The sequence below is a fragment of the Cloeon dipterum genome, chromosome 3 (genome assembly GCF_949628265.1).
Source record: "Cloeon dipterum chromosome 3, ieCloDipt1.1, whole genome shotgun sequence".
Taxonomy (NCBI): domain Eukaryota; kingdom Metazoa; phylum Arthropoda; class Insecta; order Ephemeroptera; family Baetidae; genus Cloeon; species Cloeon dipterum.
The window spans coordinates 16,497,706-16,518,646 of record NC_088788.1 but is presented as its reverse complement, the minus strand read 5'-3'; the positions used below and the strand labels follow the sequence as shown (position 1 = coordinate 16,518,646).

General features: G+C 40.1%; 2 protein-coding genes and 3 long non-coding RNA genes across 9 annotated transcripts in view; 3 read left to right on the top strand and 2 right to left on the bottom strand.

Moving 5' to 3' along the window:
- The first annotated feature begins 2,080 nt into the window (after positions 1-2,080).
- Positions 2,081-3,105, top strand: LOC135940347 (uncharacterized). Its single transcript, XR_010574839.1, has 3 exons — positions 2,081-2,205; positions 2,657-2,795; positions 2,848-3,105. It is a non-coding gene; the product is annotated as an uncharacterized LOC135940347 (long non-coding RNA).
- A 554-nt stretch (positions 3,106-3,659) lies between these two features.
- Positions 3,660-20,941, top strand: part of LOC135939516 (TGF-beta-activated kinase 1 and MAP3K7-binding protein 2-like) — a 42,587-nt gene continuing 25,305 nt past the window's right edge. For 2 of the 5 annotated variants that reach the window (XR_010574745.1, XM_065483970.1), the window contains exon 1: positions 3,660-3,884. Coding sequence is in view for 2 of the 5 variants with exons in the window: in XM_065483970.1 (XP_065340042.1) it covers positions 3,702-3,884 (183 nt within the window). In the remaining 3 variants the exon portion in view is untranslated. The remainder of the gene's footprint in view (positions 3,885-20,941) is intronic. The other 3 variants (XR_010574746.1, XM_065483971.1, XM_065483968.1) reach the window with 2 other exon arrangements.
- LOC135940756 (uncharacterized) lies at positions 9,805-12,210 on the top strand. Its single transcript, XR_010574917.1, has 3 exons — positions 9,805-9,925; positions 9,982-12,001; positions 12,071-12,210. It is a non-coding gene; the product is annotated as an uncharacterized LOC135940756 (long non-coding RNA).
- LOC135940755 (uncharacterized) lies at positions 10,243-11,795 on the bottom strand. The gene is made up of 3 exons (XM_065485784.1): positions 11,115-11,795; positions 10,766-11,065; positions 10,243-10,713 (listed from the first exon to the last, which is right to left on the bottom strand). The coding sequence occupies exons 1-3, from the start codon at positions 11,793-11,795 to the stop codon at positions 10,243-10,245; spliced, it is 1,452 nt and encodes a 483-aa protein (XP_065341856.1).
- Positions 15,322-16,387, bottom strand: LOC135939805 (uncharacterized). Its single transcript, XR_010574779.1, has 3 exons — positions 15,791-16,387; positions 15,554-15,733; positions 15,322-15,497 (listed from the first exon to the last, which is right to left on the bottom strand). It is a non-coding gene; the product is annotated as an uncharacterized LOC135939805 (long non-coding RNA).

Here is a 20,941-nt window from a genome sequence, read left to right as displayed (position 1 = left end):
ATGTATTTTCTGGAGACCTTTTTTCGGACATTAATGCACTTTGAGCTACAAATCCGGTTGTGTGCGAAACTTCTCTCTTTTGTTCGTGCAAATTCACTACTGGCTTTTGGTTTTCGTCTTGAAAATATGACAAATCGAAATACTCGCTTGAACTTGATTTTGGCACTGATGAGAACGGTATTTGGTTAATCACGTGCTTTTGTTGTTGCGAATTACCCTTTTCCGAGGGAACTGGAGACTTGGCTTCTTTGGAGGAAATGGAATTTACAATATTTACATGAGTTCGTTCCCTGGCGAGGCTTTGATTTTGCGTGATTGACGATACCCCTTTTTGATTCTTCTTTTCTGGGTTTGCTGCTGATTTGGGTGCATAAACCGGCACGTTACGGCGCATCTTTCGCGTTAGAGTCGAATGTGCGTTCTGGGGAAAAATCGCGTTTGGTCGATTGCCGCATGTCGTTGCCGGCTGAGATGTTATATGGCCGTGCGTGCGCGAAGAGTAATTTTGTCTCCGATTTCCGCGATGCGCATCTCCTACGCGTGATCTGCATTGTTTTCTAATGTGTCCACTGCGGTTGCATTTGAAACAAATTTTGGGGACTCGGTTTGGGAAAAATTGATGCTGCTCTGACTGGGGTGCCGTTTGGTAGGCAGGTGCGAAAATTGGTGGTGGGTGCATTTGGTACGACGGGTACTCGGCTGGGTATTGGTAAATTGGGAAAACATGCTGTGGTTGCGGCTGAGGAAGAATTTCCACGAACTGTTGTTGTATAGGTAGCGGGGTTTTCATGAGTACATAATTAGTATGAGGTGAAGTTAACGCGTATGTGTTCTGTGCGGTGCAAGGTGCCACTTGAAGAGTGCGCACTTGCTCTTCTTTTTGTTGCAACTGTTTGAGGAGGACTAATATTAGTTCATCTTTTTCCTCCTTTTGTGTTTTTGATTTTTTCTTACGTTCTCGGCTGACTCTAAAGGTGTAATCTGTCCCAAAATTATCGGTAGATTGATCGCTATCTGAGAAAGGGGAAGAATCTCGCGGCTCGCTATGTTTTCTCGGGTTTTTTACGTAGTACGAGTGTGCAAAATCATTGTGCCAATTTTTCAAATCGTTCAAAAGTTCATCAAGTCCCTTATTTACATTTAATGGGTCACATTCCCACTGCAAATGCCAGTTTTTCGCGTGTCCTTGTAATTTGCCTGCAAGAACATTAAGCGTTTCATCTTCTGTCATTCCAGAGAGTTTCCTAATTACGTGTAAGTCCTGTAGGAATAATTCAACGTCCTCTGTACTTTCACCGAAAAATTCATCGAGCAACCGGCGTCCGATTTTCAAAGATTTACCGTCCATTTTAAATTTACGTATGTCTCAGCGTGCAAAGAAAAAATTAGATCGCCTAATATGCACCTGACATATTTTAAATTATACAATATTTACAAAATTTGCATGACGCGTACGTAAGTTCGATTTTACATGTCCTTTAGGAGGAAATTACGCGCTTGTTGGGGGGGTTTCGGGTCCAAAAAAAATTTGGAGGGCTGGGTTTGGGAGGGCACTTTGGCAACAGAAAAAAAACTCTTCGCTCATGAGGGCTGACATATCAACTTACGGGTCATCTCGCCGGTGCCTCCACATGTCAGCGACGCGGGGCAGGGCCGCCGAATGGGCGCAGTCGGCCCTGCCGGCGCGCCTTCTCCCTATCACGAGGTCAGAGTCTTTTCTTCTGTGGCCAAAGTAGACTTTAAAGGGTGCAGGGTGGATAAGAAGGGAAAATGCCCAGTTACTATACCATACCAGTTTATTGTAGATAGCAGCGACAGTACACAGCGTGGCTACCCAGAGGGACGAGCGGGGGAGCGAGAGAGTTACCCTCTTGCTCGTGTGCCGTCAGGAGAGCGAGTGCGTTGGTGCGAGCGGGTCGTGTGCTCGTGAGGGGGAGGTTCTTGCGTTGCCTTTATTGATACCTGAGTCTCTCCCTCCGCTCTCCCTTGTGGGTGCCCGAAAGTTAACGTAAATGCATATCGGTGCTGAACAATTATTAATGCGATCGTAATATCGTCAGGTAAAACCCTGACAGTTTCCTATGTTCTTTACTACCCTCGCAGCGCCCTTGCGTCTTGCTTCTCACAACCTGTTGCGTCTAGAATTTTAGATGTGATGGAACTGCCAAATTTGAGCTCTAACCAAAACCCTGAAGTCGAAATAGAGTAAGATATTAGATAATAACAAACATTTGATATTAAAGGATGTGTGTTTGCGTAATTTTTTTTCAAACAGAAGCTAAAAATGTAAATATCAGTTTGGACTTTTTAGAATCTCTACGTTAGCAAAAAAATCGCTGGAAAAAGACAAAGGTCCTATTGTGACGTCATATGTTCTCAGGGTGACAAAGATTAAAATGGGTTACTTTTTACAGTGATTGTTGGATTTTTGTATGTTGCCCATGCTTTTTAAACCAAAAAATCGCCCAGGAACAGCTCTCAGGGCGTGTCCAGAACATCAGCGGCTCTCTTTTTCCAGCGGTTAACGGTTAACGTGGCGGCCGATTCAGGAAATTGTAACGGCAATTCTATTTTTGATATCTTTTTTTACATATCAAATTATATTTATTCAATATCCACGTCTTTTAAATTCATAATAATATTTCTTTGATTTTAGAATAAATGGGGGTCTTTTAGACTCGATCATAAATTATGACTGGGGCGCAAGAAATATTTCGAGCAAGATCGAGCTCTTGCACAGAGAACTAATGTTGAGAACTACGAAAGGGGAGTGCTTCAATGCTTTCGGTGACCAGGTAAAATTTTAAAAACAACTATTGCAAAATGTACGCTTTCTCTACTTTTTAGCTTGGATCTCCTGCCAGATCGTTATCGTTTTACCAAGAGCAGCTTGTTTCTTTAAGCAAAGTCAACCGCTGCGGTGCTTGGAACAAGGCTTTAGGCAATGAACGACAAAGGAGTGGCGCTAAAAGCTATGATAGTTTTAAAAAATTATCAGCTACATTTTTCCTTTTAGTATGCTTCTCGATGATAATCAACTAAAACGTATAAAATATACAATAAATGAGAAGAGACGGAAATTAAATATATAATAAATTAGTGACTACATTCAAAATTTCGCCAGTGTTATTGATTTAATGCAGCATTCCAGAGTAAATGGACAAATATTTTGACAGTCTAAATTTTACAATTTGAATTTTTGGGATCAGCATCGTTCATTCAAATTTGCATAAGTAATATAGAGATCAGACTGAATCAAAATTTCATTATCGGAGCATGCTGGGGTCACTTTTGAGGTCAGAATATGTAGGCAAGAAATAGTACTGGTGTCAGGGCAGCCCTTAAGCGATCGATATCATTAAATTCACGTATGTGGCCACTTTACCGACGCCTGACGGGCTCTGTATTGGTTTTATCTGCAAGATTCGCACAATCTTGGAACGGCCACGTGCAAATATTCAACTAAATTTTTAATTTCAAGCAGAAAAGGCTGCAAATTCATCGCAACAAAAGCTCAGGTGCGGCAAAATTCGCGGTATGACTGGCGAACGGTGTCAAAAGTTGGAAAAGCGGCCACACGCGGCGCCAGCGTTCAGGAATGCAAGTGGTGAGCACAGGCCACGTGACCTCAGCCGGCCGTGGTGGTGCAGCTCTCACATTCGCGAGTCACGTGACCGCAAGCAGTGCCAGGCAGCGAGTGAATGCGAGAGAGTGTGTTATGCTGTGACCAGCTGGGTTTCCGAATCGGCCGCTGCCAGCCAGAGGAACGCGAACGCACCACGACCCAAGACACAGTTTCGACGGCCCTGTCCAGCGCGATTCGGCGCCGAGACGCTGTATGCCGAGTTGCCAGCGGCGCCGACATCATCGCCAAACCTGCCCCGGTGAGTTTGCAACCCTTTTCGCACCTACCAGTCTCCTAGACGCCCCCTTGCATGTTCGAGTGAGCCTCTTTTCATGTTCGTTTTGCATTTTGAGCGTAGAAATCGGGTCACCGTCGAATTCGACCTTGAAATTAATGATTTTCTGATGCTCGAATTTCAGTTGATGCAAATTATTTGCCGTTTGAAAAGATCTTCAACAAAATAAAATTTTCATGGTGTGTTTAATTTCAAAATACATAACATTGAAAATTTAAATAAAATACGCTTGGATAGTTTTTTAAAATATATTTTGAATGATAAGATAAATTTTGTTTTGAAAGTAATTAATTATTTACAGTTAGAAACGTTAATCACATTTAATTTTTATTGACGCTTTTGCATGTTTACTTCAGGAATGTAAACAGTTAATTTTTAATTGGGCAATTTAATCTCTTTTTTTGGTGTTATAAAACTAAAACAATGATTAAAAAATCATTGTCAACCTTGAAGAAAGGATTTTTGAAAAAAGTAGAACGGTCGATCGAGCTCAAGATTTAGGGGAGCGTCGCAATAGAATTTGTGAAAAGTTGCCAAATTTAAAACAGAAATAAGCCTTGTTAGTCTCATTTCGAATGTCAAACGAGAAACTTAATGAGACTCAATCCGTCAGACGTGCGTTTGTCGAGATAGTAATTGCTTTTTCCATTGATAAGGGACACGCGTTAATCAGCACCTGTAGTGGCGCCTGTCGTCGCTCCTGCTCAAAGTGAATGAAAGAGTTTCCGCGTGGAGACCACTCAGGAGATTGATAGTACTGCCTTTTATCTCTTCCTGTCAAGTGTCTACCAATCGCTTAGTCAACAAACCCCCCCCCCCCCAAAAAAAATCATATAAAAGTGCTTTCATCCGGGCTAATTCTAATTGAAATGTAGAATTATGGTGCTAAGGGATTATTATTGTCCATTCCAGGAGTAAATTTGAAATTAGTGACCATGTTGTTGAATGTAGAAAAATCTATTAACAATCACTTTAAAATATTGATTATAAAATCGTTGAAATCGTAATCGTGGATCAGAGTTGTATTATCTTCTAAAAAAAATTAAGTTCCTAAAAGACTTATTTAAGTTGAGTGTTAAAAGGATTATTTTATAAAATCGGAAAGTAAATAGTAAACGTTTTCTAAGATCAAACTGTTACAACCTATAATTAAATTAATTAAAAAATTATTGCAGAGTGTGTGTGTGTGAGAGAGAGAGAGATTTCTTGGTAATAATCTTGAAAACATATATTTTTAATAAAAAGTTTTAAAAACTGCCAATCATTGAATTATTATACATTTTTCTTCCGTGTTCATGAAAAATTTCAGAGCTAAACAAACTCTAAAACTGAATTAAATTAATTTAAAATATACTTATAATACGTAAGCAAACGGTGCCATTTTATCCATTATTTTTATTTAATATTTATTTATTTATACATTATTTAATCCCTAACCATAACAAACTTATAAATAAAAAAATACTCGGTAAAAAAGTAGTCAGATTAAATCAGCCTTGAGATAAAACTGCAAGAGGAAATTCCGGACAGCACACACATCCGCACATAGCAACAAAAATGCCGCGCCAGGAATTTTGGCACGGTCGCACTTTGTACGCCAAGGTACACATCAAGATGAATGGCCCGTGCACTTGGAGGCAGAGACAAAAATACGGCTGGACAACGAACGAAATCCGCCGCCGCAAATGCACGAGTAAATCAATCCCGTTTGACTCCCGGCGAGCATTTATCACGCGTCCCTCACGCAGCGTGTGTAATTTACGCGGGGGCCGCTTCAGATTCATTGCGCCCGTCGCTTCATTTGCGCCGAAACTTTTCTCGGGTGTAACAGTGACCGATTGTCTTGGTTATTTCGACTAGTACAAAGTTTTAAAATGGGCTAAGCTCGCTGCAATTTAAATTTTGTTGGGATGTGCAATACCGCAATACCGACTATCGAATATTTTTTCTGTGACCGCTATGGTGGTGGGGCCATCAGGTGTGCACAATTGATGACATTAAAATGCTTTTTAAAAATTATTCTTGTATAGTTTTTGCACAACCAATTAATTGACTTTTTAATCAGCGTGTTACCTGAAAATGAGACACGTGCCACGCTTTCTTTTTTATATTTTCTGGGAAACCACGTCCCCATTTCAAATTTCCCGCGAGTTATGCCCTCTTCCACGTGTTTTTCGGTTCTAAAAATTTTAAAATTTTTAAGTAAATATCAGACGAAATTTCATTACTAGAGGCATTTTTCTCCATCTTCATTTCATTTTCACTTTAAAAGTTGTCCTTTATCACTCAGAGAAATTAATAAAAAAATTAGTTCAGACTTCTCCCTCCGCTAAGCGCTATTTTAAATGCCATTTCCTGTTCCGTCGGCACGGTCTAATACCTCTGCTCTCCCAGGATTTATATTGCAATTTGTGTAATATCAGCCAGCGAAAGAGGATGTGCCGACAATTTTAGCCACAAGCCGCGCACATAAAAAGTGTGAATTGCGAAAAATGCGACCGACAAGTACCGATCTTACGAAAATACCACACTCTTCGGGCCTGTCTCGGTGCGTGCGAGAGAAAGAGGAATGCTGGAAATAATTTTAACGTGGGATTCGCGAAAAAGACTTTGCCAGATGGCGTGACGTGGGTGTACGCGCGTGCGATACTTTGCAACTTGCTCCACTACTTGTCAGTTGTTGTCCGTGTTTAGCGGCCACCGCCAAGAAAAAGTACCTAGCTAAATGTGTGGTGCAGAACGATTAGACGCCGCTTCTAATCCAACTAATAGGCCGGGAGCAATTGGAAATAATTAACAAATGTGTAAATTCTGGACAGTAAAAAGCATTTGAAAATTAAAACGGAATGATCTGAAGATGGAGAAGGACAAGGAAACTCTAAATTTCCGACTTTAATTTGTAAAATTTGAAAATTTGGAAAAAACGATGAAATTTTGTTAACTTCCGGAGTTAGTGTAATTTTACTAAAGCAAAAAACTTTATTGGATTTATTTTCCTCATAAATGTCAAATTTTTCAGTCCACATTATCTAAATAAAAATTTTCTGGGTACAAAAAAGTGTGAAATTTACAAAATTGTTTTTCTTTAAACCAATTGGCAAATTTGTACCATTTCTCTTCACAATAATATAGATTAGGACAAGTAGAATCGAATGACATATCTTAAAAATGCATCATGCATCGAAAAAATGTTCAAAAAAGCAAAATAAAATATGTACCTTTTTGAAATTGGCGCCGCAGCGAGTGTTAAAAGAGGTGTTAACGTTCTCGCAACATGGCCGCCGAACGACTGCGCGCTCCCCGTGGTTACACGGTAGCACATTCACGTCAACAACAGCGTTTTAACAGTTCTAAGAGTTTTCTTCTAGTTCAAAAAGACATTCTGTGCACCGATATTCTCATTAAAAATATAAAAACACGTAAATTGGGTCGCATCAGACACCTAAAAGCCAAATAATCGGTACCACATGTTTCACTATAAGTCGTTTCGTGAGTATGAAAAAGTGGAAAAAGTAAACAACGTCAATACCGTAAAGATTTTTCGACGCAGAAAGAATTTGGACATCAAGAAACTCAACAAACAACGTGTGAAGAACATTTTGAGGTCAAGCGGTGCCTTTCTAGCTGAAATAAATGTCAGACTCGAATCTGGAGCGTGTTTTCTTGCTGGCAGGTGTGTGACGCCAAAACAAGTTTTGGAGAAAATCGTTTATTGTCCGAGTAATTTCAGAATCAGCAATGCGTGGACAGCCTGGTGTGAAGCTGCACGTGTCAAAGAGCAGCCCAGAAATGGTAAATGACGCTGGACGAGCTCTTTGTTCGACCAGCGACAAGTGTTCTGCCAGAAGAGAATTGAGTCCATGGGCGGTTGTTGCACCAGGATTTGCATGGAATGGTGCGTGCCTGTCAGGTGAGTCAGGGGTGACAGTGGTTGTAACCATTTATTTGATTTATTTTCAATTTTAGGCCATTTTTGATCTGGCTGACTGTTGTTCGACTAGCCACAAGAGTTGCGTCTGGATCAAATTTAGTCAATGAGCAGTTGAGGCAACAGGATTGGCATAGACTGATGCCTGCCTGTCAGGTGAGTCAGGGTTGACAGTGGTTGTAACCATTTATTTGATTTATTTTCAATTTTAGGCCATTTTTGATCTGACTGACTGTTGTTCGACTAGCCAAAAGAGTTGCGTCTGGACCAAATTTAGTCAATGAGCAGTTGAGGCAACAGGATTGGCATAGACTGATGCCTGCCTGTCAGGTGAGTCAGGGTTGACAGTGGTTGTAACCATTTATTTGATTTATTTTCAATTTTAGGCCATTTTTGATGCAGCTGACTGACTGTTCGACTAGCCAAAAGAGTTGCGTCTGGACCAAATTTAGTCAATGAGCAGTTGAGGCAACAGGATTGGCATAGACTGATGCCTGCCTGTCAGGTGAGTCAGGGTTGACAGTGGTTGTAACCATTTATTTGATTTATTTTCAATTTTAGGCCATTTTTGATCTGACTGACTGTTGTTCGACTAGCCAAAAGAGTTGCGTCTGGACCAAATTTAGTCAATGAGCAGTTGAGGCAACAGGATTGGCATAAACTGATGCCTGCCTGTCAGGTGAGTCAGGGTTGACAGTGGTTGTAACCATTTATTTGATTTATTTTCAATTTTAGGCCATTTTTGATGCAGCTGACTGACTGTTCGACTAGCCAAAAGAGTTGCGTCTGGACCAAATTTAGTCAATGAGCAGTTGAGGCAACAGGATTGGCATAGACTGATGCCTGCCTGTCAGGTGAGTCAGGGTTGACAGTGGTTGTAACCATTTATTTGATTTATTTTCAATTTTAGGCCATTTTTGATGCAGCTGACTGTTGTTCGACTAGCCACAAGAGTTGCGTCTGGACCAAATTTAGTCAATGAGCAGTTGAGGCAACAGGATTGGCATAGACTGATGCCTGCCTGTCAGGTGAGTCAGGGTTGACAGTGGTTGTAACCATTTATTTGATTTATTTTCAATTTTAGGCCATTTTTGATGCAGCTGACTGACTGTTCGACTAGCCAAAAGAGTTGCGTCTGGACCAAATTTAGTCAATGAGCAGTTGAGGCAACAGGATTGGCATAGACTGATGCCTGCCTGTCAGGTGAGTCAGGGTTGACAGTGGTTGTAACCATTTATTTGATTTATTTTCAATTTTAGGCCATTTTTGATCTGACTGACTGTTGTTCGACTAGCCACAAGAGTTGCGTCTGGACCAAATTTAGTCAATGAGCAGTTGAGGCAACAGGATTGGCATAGACTGATGCCTGCCTGTCAGGTGAGTCAGGGTTGACAGTGGTTGTAACCATTTATTTGATTTATTTTCAATTTTAGGCCATTTTTGATGCAGCTGACTGACTGTTCGACTAGCCAAAAGAGTTGCGTCTGGACCAAATTTAGTCAATGAGCAGTTGAGGCAACAGGATTGGCATAAACTGATGCCTGCCTGTCAGGTGAGTCAGGGTTGACAGTGGTTGTAACCATTTATTTGATTTATTTTCAATTTTAGGCCATTTTTGATGCAGCTGACTGACTGTTCGACTAGCCACAAGAGTTGCGTCTGGACCAAATTTAGTCAATGAGCAGTTGAGGCAACAGGATTGGCATAGACTGATGCCTGCCTGTCAGGTGAGTCAGGGTTGACAGTGGTTGTAACCATTTATTTGATTTATTTTCAATTTTAGGCCATTTTTGATGCAGCTGACTGACTGTTCGACTAGCCAAAAGAGTTGCGTCTGGACCAAATTTAGTCAATGAGCAGTTGAGGCAACAGGATTGGCATAGACTGATGCCTGCCTGTCAGGTGAGTCAGGGTTGACAGTGGTTGTAACCATTTATTTGATTTATTTTCAATTTTAGGCCATTTTTGATGCAGCTGACTGACTGTTCGACTAGCCAAAAGAGTTGCGTCTGGACCAAATTTAGTCAATGAGCAGTTGAGGCAACAGGATTGGCATAGACTGATGCCTGCCTGTCAGGTGAGTCAGGGTTGACAGTGGTTGTAACCATTTATTTGATTTATTTTCAATTTTAGGCCATTTTTGATGCAGCTGACTGTTGTTCGACTAGCCACAAGAGTTGCGTCTGGACCAAATTTAGTCAATGAGCAGTTGAGGCAACAGGATTGGCATAGACTGATGCCTGTCTGTCTGGTGAGTCAGGCCTTGGTGTGTTTCTAATATGAAACTTCATTATCTACCGGTTTTAAATATTTTTTTTGGTGTAGTGGAAGGTTTAGTTTGAATAAAATAGGTTGTTTTTAGATGCAATGCCTTTCTTATATAAAGAAAACTTTTTATTCAATTTGATGTTCTGCGGCTCTCATTCTGATGTTCCTTCGGAGTTCAAGTTCCTCACGGGATGGAAGTGGGACACTGTTGATATTCCTAGGGACATCATGCGGGGGGGACAGAATCAGAATTTCCTCCTCTTCTGTTCCTAGAAGACCTGGGCTCTTTGCATACTTTTCAATCTCCTCCAATAAATTTGCCCTCCACTCATTACACTTTTCCTCGTATTTTGTTTCCAACTGATAGGTCTTTCTCAGTTTTGAGAACGTAGTTTTGGTTCCAACCGAAGCCCTTCCGGTGTTATGGTTGTGGTCCAAGACCGCAAGAATGGTCTTGAGAAGCATGTTCTCGTAAAAAAAATGGACTCTCTTTGATGCGTACACAAGAATGACATTATGGAAGCTTTCCAAGTTTCCGGTGTGGACGAAGTGTTTGCAGTGTTTCAGTTGGTTCAAAAATCGCGTATTGTGAGTAACCTGTTGATTTAAAAATTTTAGTAACTGAAAATAATTATTTGCTAAATTCAACTTTTTTTAATGCTGCAAAGGCAGATTCATCAGTAATCCAATCAATTTTCGCTTCACTTTCATCCTCATATGTCCTGTGATCGCAGGTTTTTGTTTCTTTTCCTTCTTTCCACTGATGTTTTCCTCGAATGTGATAAAGCATGGAATTCCATTTTTCTAATAGGGTATCTGAATCTCCTCCACAAGTGCTGCTAACATGCCAAATGTGGTTTACTATGGCCTCTATCCATCCCTCAATTTGCTTGTGTTTTTTGGCCACCGCTATTAGTTTTTTCCTCAGCCCTTTGGCCAGATGCCAGACCTATTTAAAAAGTGGAATATTACTTATATATTGCAGCTAGTTTACTTACGTCAAAAGCATGCTCGACATCCTTGAAGTTTTCTCGCATCATTTTTGCTACTGAAGGATTCCGATCTGTGCAGAAGATTCGGACTTTACCAACTCCCAACTTTTCTACCAGTCTATTGAAAACGTAAGCACAAGATTTAGACTCCATTTCCCCTGGTAGAAATCCCTTTTGCCACAGCACGAAATCGATAATTTTGTTGTTGAAGTTGCTCATAATCGAGTAGAGGGCATATTTTGCGCTGTGTCCTGGGGAGTCGAAGCGTGCGTCTCCGGACACAACCAAGTCATCTTTACTTTGAAGATCTTTGAAAATTTCCTCTCTCATCCTAATCCACGAGTGTCGCAAGATCGGGGCCGTGAAGTTATTGATATGGCTGTAGAACGTTTGATGCGAGAAGAATGCGAGTCCAATAGCGTCTGTCATTTTGCGAATAGTTGTGTATCCAATTCCAGCGCAAAAAATAGCTGCAGCCAAGAGAATGTTGAAAATGGGGGTGTTTTTTTCTTTCGGAGTTGTGCTCCAAGAAAATTGATGGTCATGCTTAAAACACCTTGTGTGATATGTAATCACTGAGCCTACTCTTTTGCGCTCAACGGAATTTATGCTGGCACACACAGAACAATGTTGCATCAAAGTGTCTAGCTGACAAATGTCCACAATGACAAATTTAATTCCTATCATGTTGCTCTCCAGATCTTCTTCAGTGAATGATTCGTCTGCAGTGGATACAATTGAGGAATCAAGCTCAGGCTGCTCATAATCATGATCAAGTTCGTCAGCATCATCAAAAATGGTCGAAGGAGGAGAAGATGGAGGTGATTTGAAAATCTGTCCCCTGTCTGAAGAGTCCGCTGTCTCAGGCACATGGAGAGGAACATTTGATGTTGGTAAGGAGCTATGGGATGAAGATGTTCCTGCTGAAAACCAAGATGTTGATTTTGACCTTTGCTGGCTAGGTGCACAGCTCTTGGGTTTTTTTACTGGTATATCGGGCTTGTGGATCCCTTCAACTACTTTCACTGGAGACAAGATCTTTGGCTCAAACGATTGTTTGCGCTTGGACGTTGTTGGCGCTGGACGAAATGAAATTTGTTCGGAAGACGATGAGTCTAATAAGATCAATGCAGCAGGTGACGATGGTGATTCAAGTAATAGCTGGTTAGAAGATGAAGTACTTGCAGTAGGCGTTGTTTTTCCTATTTAGATTGATATTTATATAGCTTTAGAGGTCAAGGTAACAAAATTAATTTGAAACATTTTGGTAAGTCATTATTATATTATGCAATGGGTCGTTTGAAACAAAATATTATAAACATATAAATAAAACTTAATTAACGTTAAAAGGTTGTATGTATATAAATATGTTTGTTCCGTATGTTAAGTTAAAATATTTTTAAACCATTCAGTGCAAAAACCTTATTTATTATATCATAGGAAACCCAAAAAAATTCCCTTCTAATCCATCTTGATTGAAATCATTCCCAAATACAAAAACGTGATGAAGTGTTTTATTTATTACCTATCATATTTTGGGTAGGTAATGCAGCTGAGTTGAGTTTGGGTTGTTTTGTCTCATCATCATCTTTCTCAAAATCGTCGTTCACAAAGTGATCAGAACATACATGTTTGTCAATGATACGGTTGAACTTCCTCCCAACATTTTTTTCCCAATTCTGAGTGCTAATTAATGTACATATTATATAAATTAAAATGTATAATAAGCTAATGATCCATACTAATTGTATGCACATGCTGTTAATATACATAAAATACTCACAGCGTTTGGTCAGAGTATGGAATTTTGTAGAAAAATCGCTTTTTTCCACCTTTCCCAGAATAAGCTGAACATACGCAACAACGGCTTCTTCCCATTTTGTATGTATTTCAAAAATCAAACGACACGTCACAATTTTGTTAATTATAGAAAAAGAATGACAGTGGTGTACATCTGGTTCATTTGGTCATCTAGTTCTCCAGCAAATATGATACCCCCACCACTTGCGTTGCAATAATGAAGGTTTTTAGTATTGAACCCCCTGCAAGCGAGCTCACAATATGTGTATGTGGAAGAAAAACTAGCAAAATATCAGGCTGAAGACATCGCCTATTGGCAATCCGTTTGATTATTGATATCAATTGTGTAAGTATATATAATAAATTTCCATCATATTTATAACTTTAGTTCATATTGGATAGAAATGCCAAATTTTTCCTGCACCTACATTATCAGAAATAATAAAATGTGTATGTCTAAAGACAGACTTAGAAAATTTGAATTATTCAGAAAATCGAATTAGCTATAGCAATTATTTTTTAATTTCCATGGTCACTCAGGAATGCAGAAACTCAATGCTGCGAGGTTGCGATGCTCGGGATCTGGAGCCGATTATGACTCAAGAGCGAAAATTAGAAAAAGAGCACGAAGAAAATCGTAAAAAGGCTCTAATTGAAAGAGGAAGTCAGGAAGTTCAATTCTGGTGCTCTTGTGAACTGTGCACCAATTCAGGATATCCGTTGGAAAATGTGTGCTGCATGGATATGGATGATGGTTATGGAAGTTGGAAACCGAGCATTCGAACCAGATGTATAACCAAGTCAAAAGGATTCAAGTGTACTGTATTGAACATGCATGTCCTTAGAATGATGAGGCACAATCTCCTAATGTACACTAAAGACAAAGGCCAAAGGGAACGCCTAAAGTCTAATTCAAACTCATGTAACAGATTCATTGCGTATAAAAATTTTGTGAGTTGGATTTCATCTGGAAAGAAATTAGGAAGGTCAAACAGAATCATTATTCCTGCATGTGTTGTTAATAAAATCAGGGAAAAGTGGCCTGAAAATTCAGGGATTTACACAGGATTCCGACCCTCAGTTGATATACAAGATTAGCTATTATTTAATTTCATTGTAAAGAGTTCAAATAAAAAAACATAAAGCAATGTATTTCATGTAAATTTTATTGTTATATATAACTAGACCCTGAATTTATAATAGGAGCTATAAACAAGTTTTGAATATACTTGAACTATGTCCTGTTCTGACATAAAAACCAATTTCTTTATATCCTGTAGCCGACCCTGCCCTTCCAATCCTTTCTTACTGGCAAGAACTCGACTCTTGTCGCTTGTCGAGCAAAGAGCAAGCTGGATATAAAATGGCCTAAAATTGAAAATAAATCAAATAAATGGTTACAACCACTGTCAACCCTGACTCACCTGACAGGCAGGCATCAGTCTATGCCAATCCTGTTGCCTCAACTGCTCATTGACTAAATTTGGTCCAGACGCAACTCTTTTGGCTAGTCGAACAACAGTCAGTCAGATCAAAAATGGCCTAAAATTGAAAATAAATCAAATAAATGGTTACAACCACTGTCAACCCTGACTCACCTGACAGGCAGGCATCAGTCTATGCCAATCCTGTTGCCTCAACTGCTCATTGACTAAATTTGGTCCAGACGCAACTCTTTTGGCTAGTCGAACAGTCAGTCAGCTGCATCAAAAATGGCCTAAAATTGAAAATAAATCAAATAAATGGTTACAACCACTGTCAACCCTGACTCACCTGACAGGCAGGCATCAGTCTATGCCAATCCTGTTGCCTCAACTGCTCATTGACTAAATTTGGTCCAGACGCAACTCTTGTGGCTAGTCGAACAGTCAGTCAGCTGCATCAAAAATGGCCTAAAATTGAAAATAAATCAAATAAATGGTTACAACCACTGTCAACCCTGACTCACCTGACAGGCAGGCATCAGTTTATGCCAATCCTGTTGCCTCAACTGCTCATTGACTAAATTTGGTCCAGACGCAACTCTTTTGGCTAGTCGAACAGTCAGTCAGCTGCATCAAAAATGGCCTAAAATTGAAAATAAATCAAATAAATGGTTACAACCACTGTCAACCCTGACTCACCTGACAGGCAGGCATCAGTCTATGCCAATCCTGTTGCCTCAACTGCTCATTGACTAAATTTGGTCCAGACGCAACTCTTGTGGCTAGTCGAACAACAGTCAGCTGCATCAAAAATGGCCTAAAATTGAAAATAAATCAAATAAATGGTTACAACCACTGTCAACCCTGACTCACCTGACAGGCAGGCATCAGTCTATGCCAATCCTGTTGCCTCAACTGCTCATTGACTAAATTTGGTCCAGACGCAACTCTTTTGGCTAGTCGAACAACAGTCAGTCAGATCAAAAATGGCCTAAAATTGAAAATAAATCAAATAAATGGTTACAACCACTGTCAACCCTGACTCACCTGACAGGCAGGCATCAGTCTATGCCAATCCTGTTGCCTCAACTGCTCATTGACTAAATTTGGTCCAGACGCAACTCTTGTGGCTAGTCGAACAACAGTCAGCCAGATCAAAAATGGCCTAAAATTGAAAATAAATCAAATAAATGGTTACAACCACTGTCACCCCTGACTCACCTGACAGGCACGCACCATTCCATGCAAATCCTGGTGCAACAACCGCCCATGGACTCAATTCTCTTCTGGCAGAACACTTGTCGCTGGTCGAACAAAGAGCTCGTCCAGCGTCATTTACCATTTCTGGGCTGCTCTTGGACACGTGCAGCTTCACACCAGGCTGTCCACGCATTGCTGATTCTGAAATTACTCGGACAATAAACGATTTTCTCCAAAACTTGTTTTGGCGTCACACACCTGCCAGCAAGAAAACACGCTCCAGATTCGAGTCTGACATTTATTTCAGCTAGAAAGGCACCGCTTGACCTCAAAATGTTCTTCACACGTTGTTTGTTGAGTTTCTTGATGTCCAAATTCTTTCTGCGTCGAAAAATCTTTACGGTATTGACGTTGTTTACTTTTTCCACTTTTTCATACTCACGAAACGACTTATAGTGAAACATGTGGTACCGATTATTTGGCTTTTAGGTGTCTGATGCGACCCAATTTACGTGTTTTTATATTTTTAATGAGAATATCGGTGCACAGAATGTCTTTTTGAACTAGAAGAAAACTCTTAGAACTGTTAAAACGCTGTTGTTGACGTGAATGTGCTACCGTGTAACCACGGGGAGCGCGCAGTCGTTCGGCGGCCATGTTGCGAGAACGTTAACACCTCTTTTAACACTCGCTGCGGCGCCAATTTCAAAAAGGTACATATTTTATTTTGCTTTTTTGAACATTTTTTCGATGCATGATGCATTTTTAAGATATGTCATTCGATTCTACTTGTCCTAATCTATATTATTGTGAAGAGAAATGGTACAAATTTGCCAATTGGTTTAACATTGAAATTTTTATCTATTGCTTTTCCGTAAACCGCTATATAAATTTTACTTGATAAAAAATTGTTCTGAATCGGAAATCGAAAAAATGAACTCACCATGTGATCTATCAATCAGTATGAGACTTGCGGTGGAAAATTCTCTTATCAATATAGAATAAAAAATTGTGCTTATGCTCCCACATTTAAAGAATTCCATTTTTGGGGCTGATTGCCTCGTAAATTTACACGGAAAAACCAGTCAAACAAAAACAAACTGCCCCTCTTAAATCAACCGTCTGCAGCAATTAAAACGCCAAAATAGATTTCAGGATGAATTAAGAAATTCATTCACATTAAGAGACTGAGTAAATTTGGCAGTGAACGAGACGTTCTGAGTTGAAAAAAGCGGGACGAAATTATTGTCAACGACGCATTCAGCAATAATCGCGGTGGCCGGGGCGGCGTCGAGCGGAAAGTCCGTCGCATGGAGCCAAGAAATATGTCTATTTCTGCGCCAGAAATTCCGCCGCACGGCGGAGGTGCAGCGACCGCGAGAAAGTAGGCAGCCGGCGCGACAGATGCGTCCGTCAGATTGCATAGTGGCGTCTGGTGCAGGCGTTTTTCCCTTTTAGAAAAACCGTCCTGCTCCTCTCCTCTCCCCCTCCTCCTCCTCCGCGGCTCTGCCGCCGTTTGGTAAACAAGATATTACTCGAGAGATTTATTCGCGCAAGTTTGTGTCCAACGCTCCGCTGAGGAATTAATTAATTGGGCCCATTTATCTGCGCCGCCCGCGCCGAGAGACGCCCGGCGTAATGAGAGCAACCTGTGCAACGAGTGCGCGCGGTGCTGAAATAGGACTTTAATTGCGCCCGCAACGCCCGCCAAAACCAGAAGCAGCCTCTCAAAACTGCCGCTGACAATGTTGCAATAGTTCATATTTGCGATATTTTTAAGACTCAAAACATCTTGTGTTTCAGCAAAGACAGAGTGAATTTTTTAAATAGAAGACTATATTAAATGAAATATTTTTTTAAAATAAATAACTGATGCATTCACTTAAATTTAAAGATAAGGTAAAATACTTATCCAGGTTGATTTGCATTTATAATTAAATCGGCTTTAAGTCTCTGCTAATATTAAAAAAAGTTTTTGTCCATATATTTGTAACGATAAAAAATGTAGTGCTTTGTAATTTCATTTTTGACAGTGCTATCGAATCCTTAGACTGACTGAGACACCCAAATCGCTCAAACGACATGATGAGCCAAAAACATAAATACCGTTATTCAGGTGTTTTTAGGTTTGAATCTAGCTAAAAAAGCCATAAGAACGCCAGCGACTAATCAAAGAAGCGAGAGAAAGAGAGAGAGAGAGAGAGAGAGAGAGAGAGAGAGAGAGAGAGAGAGAGAGAGAGAGAGAGAGAAAGAGAGAGAGAGAGAGAGAGAGAGAGAGGAGCCCATTTTTAACTTTTTTCTTAAAAAACCAACTGAGGTGAATTTTTGTCGACACACTATTACTTTGAAGTTAGAAAAACTTTGTTGGGATTGAATTGTCGGTAATCGCAAATAATTTGATACCAACAAGTTCACTTTACAATCTATCGCAACATTTCGTTTCGGTGGACCTTTAAGGTATTTTTTCAAACAATCACGCTGATCGTGTTTGTACATAATTAGAAGCTGGAGCAAAGTAGTATATTTAAATTTTTATTTTTATTTTACAGGCTTAAGTTCAGTCAATCTTGTGACATATTAGTGCGTGCATTCAGTGCAAAAATGCCCTTAATATATGTATTTTAAAATTCAAATATCTTGATTAACAAAATTTATCCACGAACATAAATTACAAAATTTGAATATTTCACACACAGTATGTTGATGCTTTTCAGATCACCTTTTTACTCCATCAGTATTTTTGGAAAATGTTATAAACCAGGCAAATCTCCCGAAAAGCAGTGATGACGTAATTTAAATAAAGAATAATACGTTTTGTCCATCAGCACATGATAGAAGTAAAACATTTAAGTCGTTTATTTATTTAACCAGAAGAAATGACTATTTTGGTTACTATAATCAGAAGTATGAAAGAGCTGGTGGTTTAATTGGAGCGCGGTGCAGCAAACTTGCTTCACGCCACGCGCACTGAGAACGAGTACCGGGTACTTGCTCTCCGCTCTCGCCCGCAATTAGTCACTCTAACTATTTTCACTGGGCCATTGTTCCCAGAAACTCACCCAGCGTCGGACCTCCCATCACACGCGCTAACTGGGGCCGATCGTAAATTTCGCAGAAGTATGGCCATGTTTACTGCCGCTCTGCGCGTTCAGCCCGTTTCTTTTAGCACCTGCGATCAAAAATCTCGCGAGGACGCCAAAATCGAGTCGGTCACACAAGAATTAGAGATGAAACGGTGGTTTTGCGTAACTTGACAGTTGAGGGTCGCAACAAAGCCTAGAAGAATAGGCCAAGATTAGAAATTTATTTCCATGACTTGTTGTTCTTGATTTGTGAAGATTTCTTGGCGCTGACTTAAAGATTTCACCCAAAACGTGCCCCAAATATTCCTATTTGAGTCTTTTCTGTAAAATCAGGACTCGTGTGATACACTATGTGGAATTTATCTAAAGGAAAGAAAAAATATAATACCAGTTTTGCCATATGATAAATTGTTAAAGAAATTTCTCACATGTGTAAATCGTAGATAAAAAATAATGTTTTCTTAATTTGTTTTGATTCCATATCTAGACTTGAACATAAAAGTGACTAGTCTTGGCCATTGAAAAAGGTGTTATAATTTTTAAACATCATTCAATGCAATCTGAATTTTCTGTTAGAGTTTTTAGCTTCTCATAGTGTGCAGAAATAATATAACCTTGTTGGGGAAGCTCTAAAAGTGAAAATAAAAACAATTAAAATGAGAGGACGTCGTTTTTCAACGTTGATTAATTTAAGATTTATGGCTTCTCATGCAATGAACAGCCTGCTAAAATAGAATTGGAAGGGTTCGCAGTTGTCCATAAAACAAGAACATTAAAAATCTACTGTTATTAGAAAAATAAAAAAAACTGGACAGTTCTTTTTTCGAATCTAGGAGAGTAAATATTATTTTGTTCACGAATAACAACAAATTCTCAACAGGACTTCTCTAATTTTTCTTAAATGTAATTAAAAATTTAGCTTGAGCCAACCAACAACCACCAGACAACGATAAATTCAAAAATTTTTATTCCCCTTGAAAATATTTTCTTGTTGAAATCTGGACTAAATATTATTGACAAATTTTCACAAATATCGGTAGTCATATGTTTACACATTTAGTGCTACTTTTATTTATTTAATCACGTGCAAATGATTTCAAAGATCCCAGCAGTATCCTTTCTACTAATCTAGGAGTTTCAGAGGTCGTATTGTAGCTTTCGGCAACAAAACAGAAAACTCATCAATGAAAGCAGTTTTCCTTGTCTAAATACTCCTACCGGCCGTGCGAATAATTTTGGCGGTGCGTCTGTTGAGTTGGCGGTGCGTTTGTACGCACTTGGCGCGAGTGGTCCGAAATTAGCCATCGGTCAGAGTGGTGATTGACATTCTTGTAGCTAATTAGCCTGTGCACCTCAGCAGCCGGCCATCTGATCTGCGCGCGAGATCATTAAACACTACTTGAAGGCGATGCGTGCTCTCTCTCTCTCTCTCTCTCTCTCTCTCTCTCTCTCTTGCTCTGCTCCAAACGAAAACAAGAAGAGCGAGCGCGGCTTCTTTATTTATCTCTTTCGCGACGATTGGTTGTGTGCCGACGCGCTGATGGTCATTCACAAGAACACTTGCCTCATGGCCGCGGGCGTGATGGGCGGCTGAGTCTGACCAGAACTGCTTTGTTAGATCCGGCTCGTTCTGACACGGAAAAGCTGAGTACGTGGGACACGCGCGTGTACTGCACCCCAAAGTTTGAACCGATTCTTCGGTGTTTTCATGGCTAGACAAACGGGCAGGAAATTGAATAAGAGACTGTCATATAGAGTTTACAGGAAATAATCACCCTTTCATAAATTGTTTCGACTTTTTAGGTTCAAATATGTTTATTTTATCTGTTTTCCCCTGGAATTACATAAAATATCTGAAATTATCTTGCTTTTTAAGAAAAACCTGGCCGTGGGAAAAACTGGACAGAAAATTTTGCAACCCGTGATTTTCTTAAGCCAAAAAAATTAAATTAAGATTAATTTCGGCAGTCACACTCACCACACATTGACAGTTTTTAGCGTTACTCTAGAAGTCAAGTGGAATGCGCGCAGCCTTAGTTTTCAGCAGCTCAGCGTGAGTGTCACGGCGGGGGCACTTAACGATTGCTGCCATCCGTCTAATTATCTCTTAATTCGCTCGCAAGGCAGCGGAAAGCATTCCCTTCTGTGGTGTTATTTGGAATTCTGTCTGCGCGAAAAGTTTTACCTGCTGAGAGCCGGGTGGACCTACGGCACTGCTCGGGGGCGAGCGGGCGAATTCACGCCAAATATATGAACGGTTGCGTCACCGGGCAGCAACATTCTCGCTTCAATTGGAAATCTGGCCGCACTAAAAATACGCGTCGGC

Excerpts from the sequence above, each read along its gene's own strand:
- LOC135940755 (XM_065485784.1), bottom strand. The coding sequence starts at position 11,795 with ATGATAGGAATTAAATTTGTCATTGTGGACATTTGTCAGCTAGACACT. Across the intron at positions 11,066-11,114 it reads ATGTCGAGCATGCTTTTGAC|GTCTGGCATCTGGCCAAAGG; the intron begins GTAAGTAAACTA and ends CTTTTTAAATAG. Across the intron at positions 10,714-10,765 it reads CCTTTGCAGCATTAAAAAAA|GTTACTCACAATACGCGATT; the intron begins GTTGAATTTAGC and ends TTAAATCAACAG.